The following is a 23,629-nucleotide window of genomic DNA, read 5'->3' as shown; positions in this document are numbered from 1 at the left end:
ATGTTTTAAAAATGTTTATTTAAAAATTTTAAGTTTTAAAAATTTTAAGTTTTAAAATTTTTATTTAAATTTTACTTAGTTAACATACAGTGCAATATTGGTTCCTGGAGTGGAATTCAGTGATTCATCACTTACGTGCAACACCCGGTGCTCATCACAAAAAGTGCCCTCCTTAATACCTTTCACCATCTATCCCATCCCCCACCCACCTTTCTTCATCAACCCTCAGTTTGTTCTCTGTTTTTAAGAGTCTCCTATGTTTTATTTTCCTCTCTCCCTTCCCTCCCACCCCTCCCCATATGTTCATCTGTTTTCTTTCTTAAATTCCACAAATGAGTGAGATCATATGGTATTTGTCTTTCTCTGACTTATTTCACTTAGCATAATACACTCTAGCTCCATCCACGTTGTTGCAAATGGCAAGATTTCATTCTTTTTGATGGCTGAATGCTATTCATATATATATACCTATAGATAGATAGATAGACATATATATATATACATTTATACCTATATATACATTAAACTTCTCAGATATATATCCACTTTATTCATATATATATATATATATATATATATATATATATATATATATATCTTCTTCTTTATCCATTCATCAGTCACTGGACATTTGGGCTCTCTCCACAGTCCATAGTTTGGCTTCCCAGTACTGTTCTTATTCTCAATCCATTATGTGTAAACTTAGGTCATTTTCCCTTTATTCTGGAAGATTCTAGGATCTTTGCTTGGGTTGTGCACCCCTCCCCCATGCCCCACATACCTGGCTCCAACACCAAGTTTTTGGGGGTACCTAGTGAACCGTTTCCATCTGAAGATTTGTGCTCTTCAGTTATGGACAAGATCTTTCTTTCTTTTTAAAAAGATTTTATTTATTTATTCATTTTAGAGAGTGAGAGAGAAGAGAAACGGAGGGAGAGAGACAAGCAGACTCCAAGTTGGGTGCAGAGCCCAATGTGGAGCTCAATCCCATGAGCCTGAGACCATGACCCAAGCCAAAATCAAGAGTCAGATGCTTAACCTATTGAGTCACCCAGGGACCCCAGGACAAGATTTTTCTATTGTTTTCTTTTGGAACTCCTATTATTTGACTATCGGCCTCTTGGCTTAACCCTATAATTTTCTTGTTGTTTACTTTGGCCATCTTATTCTCCCTTCTAGGAGTTGTTTTTGTTGTTGATGCTCACTCTGTTTTATCTTCCAAATCTTCTATTTAATTTTTTTTTCTAATTTCTGAGAGCCTTCTCTGTTTTCTGATTATTCCCTTGTAAATGGTATTCTCTATTTATTTGTGGGTATAATATGTTTCCTTATCTCTCCAAGTATAGCAGTGATGGTTTCTTTCGAGTTTTCTTCTGCTCTCTGCCTTGTCTCTATTTCTTACTAGTTCCTTTTTCTCTGTTTTTTTTTTCTTAATTGGGTCTCTTTCATATCAGAGCTTTCCTCAATTGTCAGTTCATCTTTTGTTATCTATTCATTTTTCAGAATGAAGCATTAAAACTCAGATTGGCAGCTCTGTGTAGAAAGGCAGAGCTTGTAAGATAGTGAACATCTCTGGAGAGACAGCTGGATCTTTTGTCAGGGATAACTAGATGTTACCCAATGTCAGCATCTGTAAGACTTTTCTCTGAGGTGGTCAGAACCTGTCCACAGATTCTGGGATAAATGTATGCCTGTGTGTTAGCATTCCTGAACTCAGCCAGGGAAAAGGACTAGGGACACCCTGCTCAGTGTTCAGACTCTCACTGACTCCCCCTTCATCTGTCAGTTATTGCTGTGTAACAAACGACCACACATCTCTGTGCTGCACAACAATAAGCCTTTATTATAATTCACACCTTCAGGTCAGCTGGAATGGGCTGGACTAAGCTAGGCAGATATGCTTTGAGGTGCAGGTCAGCTGGACACCTCTGCCCTTACGTTCTTGAATCCAGTGGGCTTACCAGGGCATGTTCTTTCATCAGCACAAGAAAGCATGCCGAAGGGTGCAAGTGCATCAAGTCTTACCTTATGATGCATATACTAACATCTCACTGGCAAAAAGCAAGTCCCAAGGCCAAAGCTAGCATCAGTGGAATGGGGAATGTGTTCCTCCCCTGGAGGTGGGTGAGGAAGGAGTAATAATCTGCCAAACATAACCCAACCTACTACACCCCAAATAATCAGTCTGGGACCTCGCCTCCATCTGCCCTGTAGCTGGTGTCCTTGGATCCAGAAATCTCTGGTTGGATTTTCCTGCCCAGGGTAGGGAGGGATGGTTGCCTGGGTGCATAGTACAGGGGGAAGGACCTGGGGATCTAATTGCTCCTAAAACAAACTTCCAAATAACTTGCTGGCGTTCAACCTCCTGCCTTGCCATCTGTGGTGTCTGGACCCCCTACTTCAGAGCCTCCCAGGGTTCTGCAAGGTCAGTTGGTTTGGATCTCTTCCATCTCCAACCCCCCCACCCAGCCCACCCCACCACAGAACAGCAGGCACTTAGGTTTCCCTGGGCTCTGTTAAATCATTTACCATCCCTCCATCTGCTCTCTGTACTTGTGTGCTGTGGTTTGGGGTCACAGGTGTCTCCTGGTTTCTTTGAAGATGAGAGTTTGTGTTTCTGTTTCGTGTTCTCCTTATTGTCGTGGCTGCTTTTCAGTAAGGGGGGGCAGGCGGCAGAAACATCTCAACCTTCGCATCTTGAGACCAGAATCTCTTTCTTGCTCTATTGCATACGCTTCCGTGGTATGTGGATCAACCACATGGCAGGTGTTGATTTACTCATCTGTCTGTCTCATTAGCCTCTGAGTCCCTGGGGAGCAGAGGGCTGGGTCTCACTGTCTCTACACCTCCAGCTCCCACACACTTTGGCATGGAGCCTGGGTTAGTACATAGGAACTAAACTGAACTGAACTTTAAGTTACATGGATGACTGCTCATCATTTCACCTACCTGAGGGCCTTCAGAAGTCTTCTAGAACCATCCTAGATCTCTGTCTCCCTCCTCAGAGCCTACCCTGCCTTGCCTCTTACATCCCATGAGACCTGGATGGGGTCATATGTCCCCAGAGGTGACTATTTCTCTGGTGGTGGGGCAATTAAGTGGGCAGGGAGGAGAGGGAAAGGATCAAAGGAAGAGATAACAGAGACCTCAGCCCCAGAAAAGCCACTGTTTCAGTACATCATGGTATTATTTCTCATGATTTTATGAGGCGGCTGAGCTCAGTTGGATGCTCTTCTGCTGCACAATAACTTTGCCTGGGGCCACAGTCATCCGGAGACTTGATTGGGCTGGCACATTCAAGATAGTTGACATACATGACAAGTGCCTTGGCAAGGATGGCTGGAAGGCTGGGCTCAGCTGGGTCACTGGGAGGGCTGGGTTTCTCTCTCCATGAAAGTCTATTCTTCCATCTGCTTGTTCACTTACATGAACAACACTTATCCAGCATCTACGAGGTGCCAGATACACGCTAGGGTCATGGGGAGCCATCCAAGCAGAGGCGCTGTTTCTCAGGGTTTGCTGCTGACTCAGTTGTCTCTGCCCTGGACTGTGAGCTCCTATGGGCAGGCCCACACTTGACTCACCCTCAAACCCTGTGTTTGGTACATGGTCCCAAAAACTATTTACTAAGTGATGAGATGATTGAATGAATCCATGGTCATACAAGCATTTTCTAAGGCAATAGGTGTACATCGTGGCATCTGAGTGGCACAGTTGTTTGTAAACAAGGAGGAGCCCCCAGGCTGCCTGAGCGGGGCCAGAGTCTAGGTAGAGACAGTGGATGCAAGGAGGCCACTGAGATGGTCACAGCTATTGTCTAGGGAAGAGATGCAAGGCCTGGAGCAGGGAGTGGCAGTGGGGCTAGATAAAGAGATGGGTTTAGCGTACAAAGAGAGGCCAGATTTTCCAGATTTGGTGACGAGTAGATGCTGGGGGAGGGAATGGGAGGAACCAAGGGGATCCCCGCACCCCAGGCCTCTGCTTTGGAGTAATGAACAAGGAGCAGCCAGGCTCTGAGACTGAAAGCCCCAAATGAAGTAGCTCATCTGGCAGGTGCTTTCCTTGCCTGCCAGGCAATGGTATCACTGCAAGGCGCCCAGTCTGATGCCCGGAAGCCTAGCCCAGGCCTGGCACAACTAGGTGGGTGTTCAGGGGTGGTTACTATCAGAGTGAGCATCACCGTGTTGTCAGCTTCTGCCTGCAACCAACAGTTCTTCCTGTTTCAAAACCAGCTCCTCACCTACTCCCCTCAAGTTTCTCTTTCCTATCTAAAGGGCCTCTGGTCCTCGGCCACTTCACAGAACAGAAATGAGTGACTCACCCCATGTCCAGTGACTGCTGGACACAATGATACAGTGGAAAGAGCACAGAGCTAAGAGACCAAAGACCTCAGATACCAATGCTGTCAGCTAATGATAACAGAGGCCTGACCAACAGTAGCACAACCAGTGGTTTCATTTAGCTTTTGTTCCCATAATGAGGCAGCCACTGGCATTGGCTCAGCTGCCAACCAAAGTCGTGGAGGATCCAGGCTCTTTTGATCTTTCTGCTCCTCCATTCTTAGCATGTTAGCTTGCATCTTCATGCTTGTGGTTTCAAGTGTGTAAGATGGCTGCTGCGGCTCCAGACATCCCCTCAGTATTCATCAGGGAAGAGGATGGAGCAAAGGGCAGTGTCCTTTTTTTTTGTGGAAGAAAACAAACACTGTCACAGACACCACCTCTCCAGCTGACTTACACTTGTCTTTTTGGCCAGTGACTGTGCACCCTTGGGACGCCAGCTGTAAAAGGGCTCCGCCCGAAACTAGGTATCCGTTAGCAAGAAGAATGGGAGTAATGGGAGGAGATGGGAAAGGGGAGTGTCTGCCTGTGAGTTGAGCTCTAGCTCCCAGTCCCAGGTTCTCCTGTGCCTCTGTTTCCTTCTCTGCAAAACTGAGCTGCTAGCATCAACATTGGAAAGACTGATTAAATGAGATAATATGTGTTAGATGAGAACACAGTGGTGAGAGAATTTATTTACCCACGTTATTATTGGCATAAGTCAAGGACTGTGCCCACTGGGGTGGGCTCAGGGGAAGAGACACATGGCAGAGGCACCCCCTGCCACGCCCACCCTCAGCATGCCAGGAAGTTGGAAGAACAGAGGAAATCATTCCAGGAAAGAGGACCAGACCAGGGTGTGGAAGGACCAGGATGATAGAGGTGTCAAGGTGGCTTTGAGGATATGAGAGTTCCCTCTGAGGGTGGAGGTGTGTGCAGGGGACAGAAGGAGGTGCAGTGTGACCAAGACTAGGGGCCACCAGAAGGGGTCCCAGGTTTACCTGGAGGCCCTAGGAGAGCTGGGAGCAAAAGAGGCTCTCCTGAGACTCTGGCCAACTGGAGGGGGCGCCCCGGGGCTGCTAAACGGCGGTGTGGGGGTCAGTGTTGGCTTTTCACGGGGTGTTTGGTTTCCAAGGAGAAGTAACCTTAAAAACATAAAGGCCTTCTCTGAGCTGAAACTGAGAAGCACCACGGGGTTTCCCCCCCTGGCCCCTCAAACCCTGCCCCTTTCTTTTTTTTATTTTTTTATTTTTATTTATTTATGATAGTCACACACACACACACAGAGAGAGAGAGAGAGAGAGAGAGAGAGAGAGAGGCAGAGACATAGGCAGAGGGAGAAGCAGGCTCCATGCACCGGGAGCCCGACGTGGGATTTGATCCCGGGTCTCCAAGATCGCGCCCTGGGCCAAAGGCAGGTGCTAAACCACTGAGCCACCCAGGGATCCCTGTCCCTTTCAAGAGGGTGGGGATCCCAGGAGGCCAGTGAGCTGGAGGGCCCAGCCCCCAAACTTCAGGACTTGGGGGTGGGGGCAGCTCAGGGGCAGCAGAAGACAGAAACCCAAAGCATCTCTGTCCTGGGAATCGGGGGACTTCTGTGCTGTCAGGGGGCGGCCAGGAGGCTTAGATCTCTCTCTTTACTCCCTCCCGGTAGCCCCTCTGGAGGGTCAGCCCACGAGGGCAGGAACTCATGCACCACGCTGCACCCCCCACCTGGAACACAGTGAGAAGGTGCTCAGTAAGTGTGCATTGAATGTGGATGACGCTGGAGCGGAAAGACAGACATCGGGAAAGTAGCAAAGCACCACCCCCACCCCCACCCCCGTGGCACCCACTCCACACCAGGCCCTGCTGGACACGGCAGCCCCACCTTCCCTCTTAAAGAAGTTCGCCTTCGCTCAGGGCCTGCCCCGAACACTGCTACCTGACACACTGTTGGGACACTTGTCGTGACCTCCAATGGTAGGGGTTGGGGACTTCTGGCTGCCCGACACCCACAGCCCCAGATTCTAGCCAGGTCTTACTCTGCATTTGTTGAGAACCAACCCCTGTGTCCAAGGACGCCAGGTTTTTAAGGGATTGCCTCCACTCCTGGCTCTAGCACGGGGACAAATATGATTGGTTGAAGTGGGGTCTGGGATCCAGGCTGGTCCAATCAGAGTAAACCTTGATTAGAACTTCGCCTGGGGCAGAAGTTCTTTTTTGTTTGTTTTTTGTTTTTTTATTTTTTTTTTTGCTAGTCTTGAACCTGGAAGGATGCTCTGCGAGTCACCTGCCTGAGAATGAACCAGACAGCAGGAGGCAGAGCAAAGAGGTGCAGGACAGCAAGCCCTGATGATCTGATTTGAGTCCCCCTGATGTTTCCAAATTTGGATTGATAGATTTATTTCCTGCTTAAGCAGCTTGAATTAGGAATGGCAAAAGTTCTGACTGGCAGAGTCTGAAAGTATCCAGACTTCTACAGGCAAATGTAGCTCAGGATCCTGTGAGTGGCGTACAAAGATCTGAGACATGGCAGGAGCCAGCTGGACCCGGGTTTTTGACTGGCTGTTGCAGGAACCCACCAACATTCAGAAAATTTTATTTGTTTTATGTTGTCCCAAAAACAAGAACTAAGGCCGCAGGTGCAAACTTCTGAGACACTCATTTTAGCTCAGTAGAAGGAGAACTTGCAGACAAGCAAGACCATCAATACGGGAGTAGCCTGCCTCAGGAGGGACCCACCCCTAAAGGTACGCAAGTGGTGGCTGGCACCATCCGGCCCGAGATTTCCAGAGGGGACTCAGGCATCGGGCGGGCCTGGGGTAAATGGACAGATGCTTCCACATGTGGCACGTAATGCAAGGGTGGCTCCCCTCTGACCCCTGGGAAGGCAGGAGCAGGAAGGGATTGGGTGCAGAGCCTGCAAATTCACAGCCTTCTAGCCCCAGGGGGCCTCCAGCCCAGAGAAGATGATCAACCAAGCTCTGCAGCCATCTGCTAAGAAACACCACGGGGAGGGGACAGCAGGGCCAGCCAGGGTGCCACTGGGCTTTGGGTGAGGGCCCCGGAGGTCAGAACCATCTGGCTGGGAGAGCTGGGTGGAACCTGGAAGGAAGACATGCGGGGCAGGGTGAGAACCTGGGGACAAGCAGATCGCCTGCTCCCGACTCAAGGCTCGCTGCCACCTCCCAACTTTTTTTCGGGGCTGGAGCTCCCACCAGCCCACCCTGCTTGCCCACCACACAGCACCCTCTCCATCCTTCTTGTCCCCCCACCAGGTAGCCTCCACCCCATGCTGGTCCCTCCTCCACCCCAGGGGCTCTCAGCTCAGTCTGCCCTGCCTCCACCCTTCTCTGTGGGTGTTGAGTCTCCCTGACTCCACTGGGCTCTGCTTCCATCCCTTGTCCTCCATGGCCTCCTGCAGGGTCAGCAGGGTGGAAGCCTGGTGACACTCCTGACATGGCTCTGGCACTTTCTGATACCATACCCTGCACCTTCCTTCTTGGAAACAAGAAGGCTCCCCTGAGTTGGATTGGCTCAGGCAAATAGGGAAACTGAGGCCACTTTGATCCCCCCCCCCTTCTGTCTTGGGCTAAATGCTATTATTCCCAGAGATACAGGAGGCCACTGGGCAGCGGCTGGACACCACCCCCCCCACCCCCGGTCGAGCCTACTGTGTGCGGGTGGGGGGCGGTGGGGAAGCGGTGAAGGGGCGCTCTTACCCCTACAGGATGCTGCAGGGACGCTTCTGTGGCCGCGTGGGCTGGGGGCACAGGACCGCCCGGATCGCCTCATCAAAGACGGTTTTCAGGCCTCGCTGGGTGAGGGCCGAGCACTCCAGGTATTTTACAGAGTCTAGGGTGGGGCGGCAAGAGGGCAGAGGCCAAGGTCAGGGGATGGGCAGAAACCTCTCCCGAGCACCCCCTGTGCCAGGCTGTGGGGTAGGGTGACCACCACTCTCTGCCTCCACCGCCTCATGCCCGGAAGAGGGAGCCTGATCCCCAAAGGAGAGGCTGAGCCCCCCAAGGCAGGTCCGACCTCTCTTAAATGCGGAAGCCCTTACTTTCTGGAAGGCAGGCAGGAATGTGGAGGCATTCCTGGCGGAGACAGGGGCTCGAGCAACATGACAGTGACTGAATCTTTCCATGCCTCAGTTTCTTCTAGAAAACAGCCACACACTTGCCTCCATGCTTCCCCCAGGAGGCCCTCATGGCCCAGGCACCAAGACCTTCCAAATGTCACCTGACCATTCCTTAGCGTCACCTCATTTTACAGACGAGGACACTGAGGCTCATAGGCGGGGACTCATCTGTCCAGAGTCACGTGCTGGAAGTTTCTCCTCCACCTCGGGGTGGCTGGGGGCTGCCAGGGAGGGGAACAGGAGGAGAGAGCTTTCCCTCCCCCCTGAAGGGACCAGACTTCTTCCACCTGACGGCTCCAAGCAGGAGCCTGAGGAGCAGACAGCCAGAAAGGCAGGCTGAGTTCCCGCTCCCAGGGCCAGTGTTCCATGACCTTCCGGAAGGAGCCTGTGTGAGTTCCCATGACCACTACACCACAGTTTCCGTGAAGTAAGGAACCACAACACCCCTTCTTTGAAGGGGGCTGGGGGCTGAATTCAGGAACAAGAGGAAAGAGAAGGGCAGGAAGGGGAACTCTGCCCTCACCCTGGAGTCCGCTCCTGTGGGGGAAGGAAGTGGACCGGCGCTGATGGGCACCTGCTCTCTGCCCAGCACCGAGCTGGGTGCTTCCAAAACCCTTGTGAAGAAATACTGTGATTTCCCACTTACAGATGAGGAAACAGGCTAAGGGGGGAGAAGCATGGGGCCCAGAGACACACAGCTGGGGAGAGGGGAGCCAGGACCTCCAGATGGAGGAAGCCCACAGATGACCTGGGGTTGGAAAGAGAGAAAGAAAAGATGGGGCGGGGACAAGGAGACAGGTTCACAGAGCACGTCCCTGGCACACTTGGGAGCATACTCCCACTGGGGAGCGTGGGTAGTGGTCCCAAGGGCCTGGCTGGTGGGGACAGAGTGCCCTTGGTTCTGTCCGGGAGCCTCATCACCTTATAACCTCTTACGCCAAGAATCGTGTCACCAGGCATTTGGCCACTGTCTCCCTGCAAGGGACCATAGCCAGTGTCCACTTCTTCCACACTGGCCAACTGTCACCTCCCTGCACCCTGCCACCCTCTTGCTCTTTTTGGCCTGGTGGCCTCCAGAGCAAGGGTCCTGAGCAGGGGTGGAGGTGAGTGTGGGGGGCTGCTGGGCTCCCTTCAGCGCTGCCTCTGTCCACCCTAGGAGCCTGGCCAGCCAGCCCCCTCTTTGTGTCTCACTCTCCCATCTGTCTAGGACATGGGGACCTGGGACAGCTTGTCAAGCTGAGCCAGGTGGGGCAGAGGAGCAGCAGAGGGCCAGGGGGTGGGCAGGCGGCAGCAGGTGCCCCAATGACCATGACTAATGGAGTCAGGCAGCCCGGCTTTGAATCTGGGCTCTGCCCCAGCCTGGTTGGGTGGCCTTGAACCAATGACTTTTCCTGGAGCTTCACTTTCCAGTTCTGTAAAGTGGGGGCACTGAGACCCTCCCTCGTAGCTGCTGTGAGAACAAAGTGGGCCCGGCACCCCAGAAGTGCTCAGTCTCATCAGCCTGCTGTGATTATCAGCTGGGGCCTCGACTGGCCCCACAACTCACCACCACAGGCTCAGGGCAGAGGCAGCTGTGGGTCCCCCGGGACTTCCCCCCTGTGGCTGAGGCTGGTCCTCGTCAAGTTCACAGTCACTGCCCCTGCCCCACCCCCACTCGGGATCAGTTCCAGGAGAGATTGGCTAGAGATCAAGGCAGGACCCTGAGCCCCCTCCTTACGGAGGAGAAAGGACCTCTGAGGATCTCGCAGGCCAGCTTGTACAGATGGATAAACTGAGGCACAGAGAAGGGGAGCCACGTTCCCAAGGCCACACACATGGTCAAGGCTGGAGCCAGGACCAGCATCCAGGCTTCTAGCCCCTCTCCTTGTCCTGAAGCAGGTGCTTTAGAAGGGGACGTGTCCAAGGCTGGCTAGAGAGTCAGCGGGGGGCAGAAGGAGTTGGGGCCGGTCAGAGAACAAGAGAAAGCAAGGGTACAAGCCCCACATCTGTGAGGAAAGCCAGCAGGCCGAGGAGCCAAAGAGCCCAAGATGGGGCTGGGGACTCAAGGCTTAAGAAGCAGCCCCAGGCCCCCTGAGGAAGATGGCCATGTCGCTGGACGAGTCACAGGAAGGAGGAGGTGGCAGCTGCGGTTTCTCTTCCTGTAGAGATGTGAGTCCCCAGAGCCCTCCCAGTTCCGGCGGAAGGAAGAGTGGTGAGGCCAAGGCAGGGCTGGGGCGGGGAGGCCCTACCTACTGGGGTTCCAAGTAGGCCCTACCTCCTGGACCTGCGGGAACCCATGCCGAGGCAGAGTGTCCGGGCAGCTGGATCACGGCTCACGGCGGCCCCACCTAGCTAGGGATGCCAGGCTCGTGGACAAGTGTCCCATCCCCCGGCTGCAGGCCGGTCAGGGCTTGACCCGGGACAGCAGGCCCAGGCACCAGGGGAGAGGCCAGACCCATCAGTGATACGGGCAGCCCTGAGCCCCCGGGAGGAGGGCCTCTGAGCCAGCAATCTGCTGTCTTGCATTCAAATCCCAGATCTGACACCTTCTGGCTGTGTGACCTTGAGAAGTCACTTCACTTCTCTGGCCCAGTGATTGGGATGCAAAGAGCACTTGGGGTGAGGAGGGAGGCCAGGGAAAGAGAGGCGAGAAATCACCCTTCAAACTAAGGCAGAGGCACCTCCTCCAGGAAGCCTTCCTGGACAACGCAAGCTTGACCTGGCAGCTGGTCTTCAGAGCAACCACAGCGCACCTCACTCTATCCCTGCTCCATCAGCTCCAGCGCACTTGTTTCAGTGTCTGCGTACGGGGCGCGTGTGCTGCTGCTGACCTGCCCTGAGTGCGGCCTGCAGGTGCCGAGCTGGGAGCTCCCTGGGTGTGAATTCATTTGATGCCCCCCAACTGCTGGGAATGATTACTATGCCATGTTTCGCTCATGAGGAAACACAGGCACAGAGACTCAGCCAGGGTCACACAGCCTGGCCCGGGCCCAAGTCGGGCCCCTCTGGCAGCCAGCTCCCCAATCTGAGCCCGAGCCCCGTACCGATCTCCTTGGCCAGGGCCAGGCCCTGCGGGTAAGTAATGGGCGCCAGCTTCTTCTCCTTCAGCCTCTCGATGGTGTCCTTGTCGTCCCGCAGATCCAGCTTGGTGCCCACCAGGATGATGGGCGTGCTGGGGCAGTGGTGTCGCACCTCAGGGAACCACTGGGCAGGGGGGCAGGACCGAGAAGTTGTGGGGGACAGCCCAAGGGCGCATAGGCATGAGCAGGTGGGGGCGCCAAGCATGGAAGAGAAGAGGGGGCACAAGGGGGTGAAGAGAGGCAGCAGCAAGATTTCATGAGAGGAGAAAGGCAGGCAGAGGTTGGGAGGTTGGGCGGGGAGGAGAGGGGCAAGGTTATAGAGGGCGGGGTAAAGCTGACTACCCCAGGCCCCTCAGAGCCCCCTCTGAGTCTCCCCCCGAGTCCCCCCCCTCCCGCCCCAGCCCTGGTGGGCAGGCACTGGGGATGTTCTCTGCGGCCCCTGCCCCTGCCCTGAAGTCACGGGGCCCTCCCCTGCTCAGGGTCACCTGCCCGCCCCCCCAGGCCCCACCCTGTCCTGCTCACCTTGGCTCTGACGTTCTCATAGGAGGCAGGGCTGACAAGGGAGAAGCAGATGAGGAAGACGTCCTGGGGACAGAGCAGGCAACAGTCACCCACGAGGGGAGGCCTGGTGGCCTCCCACCCGGGCCCTTCCCACCCCGAAGGGCCTGTCCCTCGAGGCTAATCCTCACATGACACTGCAGCAGGTGCCGCTCCCACCCCGATCTACAGATGGGGAAGGTGAGGTCAGGGGCGAGCCACCAGAGCCCCTACTCCTCCCCGGGCACCAGCCCTTTCCTGGCCAGCCTAGAGGGAGGGCCAAGGATGCCCACACCCAGCAGCCACCTCCAGGCGGGCCCCCACCTCTCCTCCAGGGACTCAGAATCCTGGGGTCCCCATGGGAGCCTCATCCAGGGTCTGTCTGCCCCCCAACCACTGGGAGCCAGGGGGTGCCAGAGCCCATGGGGTAGAGGGGCTGAGGAGATGGGCAGAGAGAGAACTGGGGGACCGAAGGAGGGCGGGGACCCCCAGCCCCCAGGCCCGGATGTGGCCCCTTCGGCAGCAGGGCGAGCCCGGCCCGGGAGGAGGCCAGGGCAGCGCACCGTCTGCGGGTAGGAGAGTGGCCGGAGGCGGTCGTAGTCCTCCTGTCCTGCCGTGTCCCACAGTCCCAAGTTCACCGGCTTGCTGTCAACCATCACGTTGGCCGAGTAGTTGTCGAACCTGTGGGGAGCAGGTGAGCGGAAGAGTCAGCCTCCCCTGGGCCCTCCCATCCAGCCTCCCTCGTGGGGTGCGGAGGCTGCAACCCCAGGGGGGTTAAGGGACGGCCACAGCGGCAGAGTCCCAGAGCTCCGTGCCCTCGGCTTTTCATTCCTTTTCTTTTTTCTCACTGCTGATTCATGACATTAATAAGTTTTAAATGCAGGTGAGCATCACGAGGAAAGCGTCGTCTCCCATCACCCTTCGGCCCTTGCCTATCCTGACAACAGGTGATTTTTGGAGGCTGCACACTGTTGGCTCCATCAGTATCAACTTTTCCCACATCCTATGCTGGACTGAGGCCTCCCCCAGCTGAACTCCGTCTCAGCTGGGGTGCCCCCCCCGCCCCGCTGCCCCGAACAAACCCTGAGAGGAGGAGGTGGTGCAGAGGAGCCTCCGGAGGAGATGGGCTAGGGACTGGGAAGGGCCAGCGGCGCTGCAGGGCGCGCGGTGGGACCTGAGGCTTCCTATCCAGCATCTCTATTTTGTGTTGGCAGAAGGATGTCCCCAGACACTAAGTCCCTGGTCCTCCAGGCCACTCTGGAGTGCACACCGAGAGCCATCCTCACAGACAGTTTCAAGAATTGCCACCCCCACACACAGATAAGACGCATGCTGTGTCCGGCATCAACAGCTAAAATCTCCCGCCAGCCCCAGAGGGGCCCCCGGGGCAACCAAACAAGCTTCCAGATTTTTTTTTAATTCACTGCAACAATTTGGGTTTCTCACTACACATAACCCCTAGAGGAAGGTGCGGGTTTCTCAGCCTGTGGAAAAGAAGACTGGGATCAGAGAGGTGTAGTGACCTGCCCAAGGCCACACAGCCAGCGACTGGCCAAACTAAGTGAGAAACCAGTTGTGTGTGATTCCAGGGCTCACACCAGCACTCGCGGCCCTGTGTCCAGCTGTGCTCACCCACTGCCCGGGAGGGCTAAGGGCCATCACTTTGTCTCTCCTCACTGAGGCCACCCACGCTGGCCCTGCTCTCTGTCCCCTGCCCTGGCCCACTGAGACCTCAGGTTCCTCCTCCTTCTCCTCCCCTCATACACCAGCCAAGCAAGGCCTCCACTGCCCACCTCTCTGTCCTTGCTCCTCCCCAGAAAGCCCTTCCCCACCTCTCTTTGTCCAAATACTCCTGCTGACCTGCCATGGGGTCCTGCCCACTCTCCAGGCTTTCCACTCCTGCCTGTGCCTCGTTCTAGAATACCCTTCCACCCCCTTTCACCCTGTCTCCTCTTCATGCTTCAAAGTCCTGCCCAGGCAGTTCCTCCTCTGTGGGGAAGCCTTCAGGCCACCCCCTTCCCTGTCCCCCACCTGGAAACAGCTTCTTGTTCCCTCCCTTAGGCAACTGCTTTGTCTTGACCTTAAACACTGCAGTTAATGTGTCTCTGTCTTGCCAAGGGCCGTGGGCTCGAGTGGGCAGGGCCCAGGCCGGGTTCATCTGCAATCTCAGGCTTCGCACCCATGAATGCGGGTGGATTGGAACTAAAGCAAACTGAACTGAAGCCCTTGGAATGCCACCTCCTCCAGGAAGCCCTCACAGAATGCTGCTCACTGACAGGCTGAAGAAGTCCTAATGCTTCAGAGTAACTCCAAAGACACCTGTTCTGAGAAACTCACACACACACACAAACACACAAAAGTGAGCAGTCTGAGATTTTGAACACTCCATGGATGAGTATGCACACCATGAAGTATATACCATGCGTACTCATCCATGGAGTGTTCCGGTCACCTCTCCATTCCTCAGATGGCCTCGCTCCCTACTGCCTGGAAGCTCCTACAAACACTCCTCCTCTGACTTTCCACTCTTCTTCCTCCCTCCCTCCTCGTCCCCAGTGCCCGGCTGACTCTTCCTCACCCACCTCTAGCCCTATCTCAAGGTCACCTCCTTCAGGGAGGCTTCCCTGCTCCCCCAGTTAGTCCAGGCCCCAACCCAGCAATCTTTACCCAAACAGCGGGGGAGCCTGCCTTGCTTGCTCTTCCCTGCATCCTGAGGCCAGTAAAGCACGTGTCACGTAGTAGGTGCCCCGTGTACCAACTCTGGATGCCACCCATACAGCCATGGGATTTCAGGAATAAGGCGCTGTCCCGGGAGACACCACAGGGCATGATGGGGAAAGAAGCACCTAGGGTTGTCCTTGGCCTCAGTCAGAAACATTCCTTTGGATCACACTTAGGGTGTGGGGACACTCTCCTCTCTAGTGTCCAGCCTGAAATTCTGGGGCCAAAGAGCCTCCCAAGATTCCCTGAGCCAAAGGCATGGTCCTCTCAGAGCCATCCCCAGGGTCTCAGGGGCCATGGTGATGGGGCCTTTAGAGCTGGGTCCTGGGACCTTATAGCAGCACCAAGCACCGAATAGGGGGCCTGGCAGAAGGCTAGGGACTTTTATATGTTAGATCTTGAAGTCCCATGTAACCCGAGAAAAGGACCTCAAGTTACTCCCATTGGACAGATGGAGAAACTGAGGCCTCAAGATGTCAAGTGACCTTTCCATATCATAAGTGAAGGAGCCAGGACTGAGCCTTGCTCCTTCTGTGACACCTCTTGTAAGCAAGTGGACAAATGACCTGGGGGCGTGGCTGTGATTTCTACAGGGACAGTTACCCAGAGCTAGGAGGGCACAAGGCTCCTTATGAGCCTCGTCCTGGCTGTGTGACCCTGAGTGAGTAACCTAGCTTCTCTGAGCCTCACGCTCTTCAATGTGCAAAAAAGTCCTCTCTCGTGTGGCCCTTAGGAAGATCCGAAGAGAAAGGACTTTCAAGCCACCCGGAGGGGAGATGCTGAGGAGCTGAGTGATCTCATTTTCCACGTCCTCACACATACCCACTGGTCCCTCCCCAGAGGTCCAGCCTCCAGAGCCAGAGAGATTCCGCAGGCAGCCAGCGGGGACCCGCGCCTCCCGGGGGTCTCCTTTCCTGAGACTCACAGGCGGCCAGCACCAGAGGAACCTCACACCAGCCTGGCCAGTCCTCACCCCTTTTTCCAGATGAGGAAACGGGCCCACAGACAGGAAGGCATTTGCCCAAGATCTCATAGTCAGTTGGTGGCAGAGCAAGGACTAAGTGCTGTTCCCCAATTCAGAAAATCCCACATGGTAAACACGGGGGCTGTTTCATGGCTGGAAGGTGGGTGGTTTGAGCCTGGGCATGGGGCTTCCCAGATGGCTCATGTTTGCTGAGCACCCGCGGGTGTCAATGACTTCTCCAGGCCCTTCCTACTTAGACCACCTAAGTGGGCCCAGTTAACAGATGCCACCATTGTCCCCATTTTATACTTGAGGGTGTAGACTCAGAAAGCAGGAGTGACCTGTCCGAGGTCACACAGATGGAGTGTTTTCACCCAGAGTGTCCATAGCCTCTTTCTGCATCCCCAGGGCTCCAGGCCCAGCCCTGACCCTGGCATGGAGAGGAGGAGGGGATTGGGGGCAGGAGGAAGGGGGCTCTGCACCCAGCATCACCTGACCCCCACCCAAGCCCACACTCAGAGAGGAAGGTGGTGTATTCAGGAACCCAGAGACCTTGGAGTATGCATGGCTGGTGACGTGGGGACCGGGGGGACTGACCCGTTCAGGAGGGGTGTTGGAACTCTGGTCCTGGTCCTCAGGGCAACGGGGCCCTGCTGAGAGGCTTCACCAGGCAGGGGGTGACGTGATCATATTTGCCTTTAGAAAAGGCTCCTTGGGCAGCCCGGGTGGCCCAGCGGTTTAGCGCCGCCTTCAGCCCAAGGTGTGATCCTGGAGACCAGGGATCCAGTCCCACGTCAAGCTCCCTACATGGAGCCTGCTTCTCTCTCTGCCTGTGTCTCTGCCTCTTTCTCTCTCTCTCTCTGTGTGTCTGTCATGAATAAATAAATAAAATCTTAAAAAAAAAAAAAAGGCTCCTCTTGGCCACTGGATGGAGAAGTCTGGGAGAAGGGTCAGAGGGGCAGTGGGGGGCCAGTGCGGAGGGTCTTACCAAGCTGGTAGCGAGAGGGGAGGGTGGCAGGGGGGAGTCCCAGGCAGACCACGAGGGGACGGAAGAAGGTGCATGAGTGAGGGAGGCTGGAGGCAGCGGGGCCCAGTGAGTGAATCACACCCCTGGTGGTAGGCGTAGGGGTGAGGGGCAGTGAGAGCCCAGCAGGGCCGCTGGTGTCTCCGTGTTCATGGATTACCAGGCTCCACTTGCCAGGAGGTGAAATGAAGGCGAACACCAAGTACTGGCCAATCCGACCTAAACTAACCGCGAACATTCCCTACCACCCCTGAGCTACCCACTGGTGGTTGAGTTCTGGCACCTTCTCAGAGCCGGCCAGCACATCCAGTCACTGCAGAGCACCAGTGATGTGCTCACTCTGCCCTAGAAGGTGGTGTGATGGCAGTGAACTGGGCAGACCAGGGCCCTGTCCTCCCAGAGCTTCCCTGCCAGCAGGGGAAGTCAGATTAGGAAGAGGGCCTGAACAACATGGAGCAGTGGGATGGGGGGGCCTGGGTGCCAGGAGGGACGGTGGGTCAGGGTGCTGACCCCCGAGCAGGGAGCTGAGTGATGGGAAGGAGGAGGACAGAGGCATGGGGGGTGGGGACAGGTGTGTCTGGGATCCGCAAGGAAGCCCAGGAGTCTGGAGAGGGTGGGTAAGGGGGGGTATGGCCAGAGGTGAGGCTTGGAGCAGGTGCCATTCAGGGCTTCACATGCCAGGAGAAGAGATGGTCCCAAGAGTGAAGGGGACCCTTGGGGGGTTTTTAGGCCTAGGTATGGCTGCATCTAATTTTCATTTTTGAAAATTCATCTGGGCTTCCTTTTGAGAATGTACAGGGGAGAGGTAGAAGGGGAGAGCCCCTAGATCACAGGGTCTTCCTGCCATGTGTTGGTATCCCTGACACCCAGCACAAGACCATCCACAGGGCGGGCTTTAGTCCCCCCATCTGAGGAAACGGGGTATGACCCTGAGCTATTAACCCCCACCCTGGCCATGAGCTGAGCTCAGCTCACCTGCTTATCTGATCGTGTGCAGCAGCACATGCCTCCAGGTCCCAGGAAACCCGCCCACCCCCAGCAAACCCTCCCAGCCCCAAGCCGCAGCAGGTACCCCCACCTTTATCTCTGTGCTAAAGATCCCCTGTTTTCCCCAATTCCGCTCTCCCCAGTGACCCCCAACTTCCAACATCAAGGGCTCAGCATGATTTATCTCCCCCTGACAATGGGAGTACAGGCATTGTAGCAGGAGCCCCTCGGAGGGCTTGTCCAGAGCTGAGCAACTCTGTCCTAGATGACAAAGGAGGGTGACATGCACAACTGGACCATCCTTTGTAGGCTCTGATGCCAAATGAAAAATGCAAAACCTCCTGTTCAAAGGTTAAGAATTTCAAGATTGTCCTACTATCTGCCCAACTCCCCAGAATCCTGGGAACATAGACCTTGCCTGCTTCATTCTGTCTGTCCTGCAAGGGCGTCCGGTGTCCCGAGTTGTTCTCCAAGTCGCTGAGAACAACTGGCCCTAGCTAGTCCCACCATCTTGCACCAGAGAACACGCCTTTCTTCTCCCTGGCCACGGGAGGCACCCTGGCAGTGAGCCTGGGGTTGCCCAGTCCAGCCCTGGCCTTATAAAAGGGAAACTGAGGCTCAGAGAGGGGAAGTGATTGGTCTAAGGCTCTTCAGCACATGGGCCCCCAGCCCAGCTGGGACAGGCAGGGGCAGGGGTACAGTCATGCCACTGGTGACAATGAGCTTCTGCAGGAACCGCCTTACCTCCCACCTCGAGCCAGCCCTCCCTCAGCATTAGAAGGTGCCTGATAAACGTTTGATGACTGATGGCAAAGGTGCAAATAGGGCAAGTGCAGAGAGGGACAAGCACTGGCACCAGGCGTTTGGGGACTCAGGAGCCAAGCTAGGGCTAAAACCAGTGCTGCAGGCTCCCTGCCCTGGTTTCTTTGCTGGGTCCTGGCTACCTCCTTCCTCCGGCCCGGGTCGAGGTGCTGGCCAGTGTCCTGGGCGACAGGCCCCTTAGTTGCTCTGAGCCTCACCCTCGTGGGTGACCTGGGTAGAACACCCGCTTCTCCTGAGGATCAAATGAGGGTACACATGGGTGACATTTTGTGTGGGGGCCAGCACACAGTAGGTGCTCAGTAGATGGAGGGCAGCTCTGATGGATCCTCCTAGGGGGCCTCTCCATGAAGTTCAATTCAGGTCAACTCAAAATGCGTCCATCGTGTATAAGACAATGTGTAGATCGTAGTGTGCATAAGATCATGGGGGCACCCGAGAACTGGGTGAGGCTCCCTGCCCTGCAGAGACTCAGAGTCACGGGGAAGATCAGATATAGTCACTCCAGGGGGTGAGAGGTCCTTGGGGCTGGATGAGAATGGCTCCCGGAGGAGGAGCTGGCCTGGACGTCTTAGACACGTAGGAAGGAAAGGCTCTCTGGGCAGAGGGAACAGCCTGAGCAAAGGCCCTGAAGAGGAAATGCCCAGGGAGTGCTTGGTGGGGACCAGCAGACAGAACATGAAGCAGTGACAGGGCTGTGACATAGGAAGGCGAGGTCGGGAGAAGCCCACACGGAGCCTTGAGTGCGGTGCTGGGGTGGGGAAGTTGTCCAGTGAGTGCTGGGGCCTCCGAGGGCTGGTGCTTCCCCACTTACCCTTCCCCCACCCAGGCTGCCACCCACAAACTCCTAACACGGCAATGACACCCGCCTCCACACCCGACAGGAGGGCAGGGCTTCCCTGGGCCCTCTCCACCGACAGCCCCTGTCCTGCTGTCTGTCTCCTAGTGTCAAGGCCCTGACAGCCGCCTCCTCACCCCCCCCCCCACTGCCCAACCCCAGTCCGGTGTCCCACTCTGGCCCAGGCCCATCAAGGCGCCACTCGCCTCCTGCCTCACCCCACCACGTCCAGTCTCTCCCTACCCGGGGGCCGGGGGCCTCAGCACTGGTCCTCACTGGCCGTCGCAAAGTTGCAACACTGGTCATTAGGATCACCAGGCAGCCCCGCCAGGCAGAGAGACCCCCAGGTGCCCACCCTGGGCCCCAGCACACAGGACGTGCCTGGGAAGGAGGCGGGCTTGGCGATGATGTGTCTCCCATCCTCCCAGCCCCCCGCGCATCCGCAGGACTCACACGGTGGGGATGTACTCTCCTGGGAAAGCGTTGGTGGTGTAGCTGATGAGAAGGCAGGTCTTGCCCACGGCTCTGGAAGACAGGAAGTTCCAGAGGACAGCGGTCATGGCCCTGCCCCTGACACTGGGAGCTTTCTGGGTGCCCGCCCCGTCCCCGAGCCCAGCCCTCAGGGAAGACCCAGGCCCACCTCCCCAGGCCTCAGTGTCCCCACCTGCGGATGCCAACCTCAATGGTCCCGAACCCAAGTCCTGAGAGTCATCGGGGGTGTTTGTTAAAGGGCAGGCTCCAGGGTCCTACCTCAGAGATTCTGATCATGGGGGGTGGGGTCGAACTGGGAATCTGTATTTTTATTTTTTTAATTTTTATTTATTTATGTATTTATTTTTTTAAAGATTTTATTTATTTATTCATGAGAGAGAGAGAGAGAGAGAGAGAGAGAGAGAGAGGGAGGCAGAGACACAGGCAGAGGGAGAAGCAGGCTCCATGCAGGGAGGCTGACGTGGGACTTGATCCCAGGACTCCAGGATCATGCCCTGGACTGAAGGTGGCGCTAAACCGCCAAGCCACGGGGCTGCCAGAATCTGTATTTTTAACCAGCTTTCCCAGGTGACCCGGATGTGGGGCACAGGGTTAAGGGGCCGGGGGCTGCCTAGGCCTCTGTCCCCATCTGGTGGTGCTGAGCCCCCTCGCCGCCTCAGCCAGAACCCCCGGTGTGATCGGTGCTCCCCGTCCTGGACTCCTCGGGTCTCGGGGTGGGATGTAGCTGGGCGTCACCCTCCACCGGGAGCCCCATGGGGAATCCCCAGGCCCCTGGCTCCCAGCCCTGCCCCTGCCAGCCGCCCCTACCAGTTCATCTCGGCCATACATCTCACTCTGGGTGTCTTGGTCTTTTATTTTTTGTGTCATTTGTATAACTAAACGCCCATGATAGTAGCTTCAGACTGGAAAAGCAAAATAAAATAATGCGAGTGTGCAGCCCCCCCCCCCCAAAAAAAAGAAGGGGCCAGGGGGCGGGGAGATACCCAGGAGACCACTGAACGGAAGGGGACAAGCCACAGTGCCTGACCAGGGCTCTGCGATCACGCGCCTGGGCTCCAGAGCTCCAGACACCAGCTCCACCACCTTCCGGCCTCGGGCAAGGCACTCAGCCTCCAGAAGCCTCAGTTTCTCCATCTAGAAAATGGGGAGAAGATGAGCTACTTCTCCTAGGAGCGCGCTGAGTGGTAGATTAGATGAAGCCCATAGAGGGATCCCTAGGTGGCGCAGCGGTTTGGCGCCTGCCTTCGGCCTAGGGCGCGATCCTGGAGACCCGGGATCGAATCCCACGTCGGGCTCCCGGTGCATGGAGCCTGCTTCTCCCTCTGCCTGTGTCTCTGCCTCTCTCTCTCTCTCTGTGGCTATCATAAAAAAATAAAAAAAAATAAAAAAAAATAAAAAAAAAAAAAAGCCCATAGAAGAAGCCAGCCCACGTCTGGCACAGTGTAGCAGCCAGTCTACATGAGGGCAAATTACTTGACCTCCCTCCTCTTCCCGTCCCACCTCACCCGACACCCGAGAGAGCAGCAGTTAAGAGCACTGAGTTTTGAAGTCAGAGGGACCTGGCCTCAAATCCCACGAGGACTTGGGCAAATTACTTGACTTCTCTGAGCCTCAGTTTTCCCACCTGTAAAATGGGCCTAGTGTTAGGTTGGTGGGAAGATCAAATGGGAGGGGTTCCAGGGGGTCCAGCTCCTGGCCCGTAGTCAGTGCCAGCGATGGCCGTGGCGCGCTGCCTTCCCTGGGCCTGCGGGGCCGCTGGGCTGGGAGGGGACCTGGGCTGTGCAGTGGGAAGTCCAGCAGCCAGAGGGGCAGCCCTGTCCCCTCCAGCTCCACTCTGGTGTTGCCACGTCCTATGCTGAAGAGGCTGGCCACCTTCTCCCCACCGCTGCCCTCCCCAGAGCTTGCCACCAAGGTGACTCTGAATGACTGAATGCTGGCTTCTGCCCTCCCCTCCTCAGATCAGATACAAAGAGGAAGTGAGCGGGGCTGGGCCGGGGGCAGATAAGGCCAAGCCGGTGCCTCAGAATCAGCAGAGGGCTGCCTGGTAATGCACCCGCTCCCATGAGACTGATCAGAGCCCAAGTCAGGCCGACAGGTCAGGGCCACGGGGCCCCGGGCCCGGGAAGATCTGGGTCTCTTCAGGCCTCAGGCTGCCCCTCTGCAGAATGGGAGAGTTGCAAGGGAGGCCCGCCCAGCTAGAAATGCTGGGGGGTTTGCTGGGTTGGACTCACGGAAAACCCCAGGTGGCTGGACCCAGAGACATTGTCGCTGGCCAGCACCAAGATGGGCAGCTTAGACCAGTCGTTACACAGAGACCCGCGGGGACCTGACAACCTGAGGCCACTGAGACCTGACAGCTGAGGGCCCTCCCCTGCCCCCCCACCCCCCCGCAGCCCAGCCTGGCCCTCACTGACCCTCCCAATCACCCTCCTGTCCCTCCTTGCTGCACCTTCCTTTCGTGTCCCCCTCCCCCTTCTGCTCCTCGCCCACAAACCCCGCACATCCTCCCCAACCAGGCAGGCTGAGGCGGAGGGGACAGCACCGGAGGGGGGAGGGGGGTTAATACTTCTTGAGCACTCTCTGCACAGGACAGCCACTCAAAATATGTCAGGTGACCCTCACATCAATCCCGGGGGCGTGGTCTCTTCCCAGATGGCAGAGCTGAGGTTCAGAGAGGCTCTGTGGCTTGCCCAAGGACACACAGCCATGCAAGCCAGCCACTGGAGCCCAGGCCAGCCTGATGAAAAAGGCCACCCCCCACCTGCATCCACAGAGTTGAAGATGGTTCCCGTAAGAGACCTGCTCCAGCTCTCAGGGTGCAAGTGAAGGGCCCCAGGCACCTCCACCCTCAGTCTTGTGCCCTCCACCCACCTCCACCCACCTCCACCCAGGCAGCTTCCGGAGTGAAGTGGGCAAAGAGGATGAAGCTGTCCTCTCCCTACCTCGGGGGCTCTCCCTGGGCCCCAGGACAAGAAGGGAGCAGTGGTTTCTCCCAGCTGCCCCCCAGAGACTCCAGGGCAGGCGGGCCTCAGGGGTAGCCCAGGAGAGAGCTTCTGCCAGGTGAGGAGGTGCAGCCAGGTACCTACCCATCTCCCACCACCACACACTTGATGGCCTGCATCTCGCTCCGGGCCTGGGAGGTAGCGCCGGTGACAGCTCAGGGCACAGAGCGTTTCCGCGGGCTCCAGGGGTTTGGAGAGCCTGGCAAGGCGCCCCGCCAGAGGAGCAGCAGCAGCAGGACAGGAGGCAGGAGGAAGCGGAAGGGGAACTTACCCAAGCTGCTGCCCCAACAGCCGTTTGCAGAAGGCGGAGCATGCGGTCTGGTAGGACTCGGGGCCCCTCAGGTGCTGGGCTGGGACGCCAGCAGGGGACCTGGGGACCCTCTGTGCTGGGGCCTCCCCGCTTGCCCTTGGGGTAGGGCCACAGTTGTTCTCCAAAGACTTAAGCTTCCAGAAATTCAGTTCATCTTAATTCTAAGTGTCAAGCATTTAATGAGTGCCTGCTGTATGCCAGCCATAGTGTCAGATGCTGGCGAGTCCAGGGTGCAAAAGGTACAGCCGATCCCTGGGGAAGATGCCACCTGACACATGTGTCCATAAGACAAGGCAGGAAGTGATGGGGTCAGGGTGGGGGATCTCTGGGGAGGGGAACTCAGAGCTACACAGAGGGAGAGTTGGGGCCTCTGAGCATTTGAGCCAGTGCCTGAGAGGTGGTGCCAGAGAGAGGGCACTCCAGATGAGGGATTG

The 23,629-nt window shown here is 56.2% G+C and overlaps 1 protein-coding gene and 1 non-coding gene across 2 annotated transcripts; both read right to left on the bottom strand.

The window, feature by feature from the left end:
- Nucleotides 1-6,883: 6,883 nt before the first annotated feature.
- On the bottom strand, nt 6,884-23,154 carry RAC2 (Rac family small GTPase 2). The gene is made up of 7 exons (XM_038550661.1): nt 22,970-23,154; nt 19,845-19,916; nt 12,602-12,719; nt 12,024-12,086; nt 11,466-11,625; nt 8,024-8,156; nt 6,884-7,406 (listed from the first exon to the last, which is right to left on the bottom strand). Exons 1-6 carry the CDS (start codon nt 23,002-23,004, stop codon nt 8,026-8,028), a joined length of 579 nt encoding a protein of 192 aa, XP_038406589.1. The 5' UTR covers nt 23,005-23,154; the 3' UTR covers nt 6,884-7,406; nt 8,024-8,025.
- MIR1835 (microRNA mir-1835) lies at nt 22,644-22,704 on the bottom strand. The gene has a single exon (NR_049222.1). It is a non-coding gene; the product is annotated as a microRNA mir-1835 (primary transcript).
- Nucleotides 23,155-23,629: the final 475 nt, after the last annotated feature.

This window comes from Canis lupus, chromosome 10 (assembly GCF_011100685.1).
Source record: "Canis lupus familiaris isolate Mischka breed German Shepherd chromosome 10, alternate assembly UU_Cfam_GSD_1.0, whole genome shotgun sequence".
NCBI lineage: Eukaryota > Metazoa > Chordata > Mammalia > Carnivora > Canidae > Canis > Canis lupus.
Note: the sequence above shows the minus strand (reverse complement) of the source record. Positions and strands in the feature narration are given on the sequence as shown.

Coding starts and splice junctions, on each gene's coding strand:
- RAC2 (XM_038550661.1), bottom strand. CDS start 23,004: ATGCAGGCCATCAAGTGTGTGGTGGTGGGAGATGG. Junction 12,720..19,844: donor GGAGAGTACATCCCCACCGT/GTGAGTCCTGCG, acceptor TGCTCCCCACAG/GTTCGACAACTACTCGGCCA. Junction 8,157..11,465: donor GGCCCTGGCCAAGGAGATCG/GTACGGGGCTCG, acceptor GCCCCACCCTAG/ACTCTGTAAAATACCTGGAG.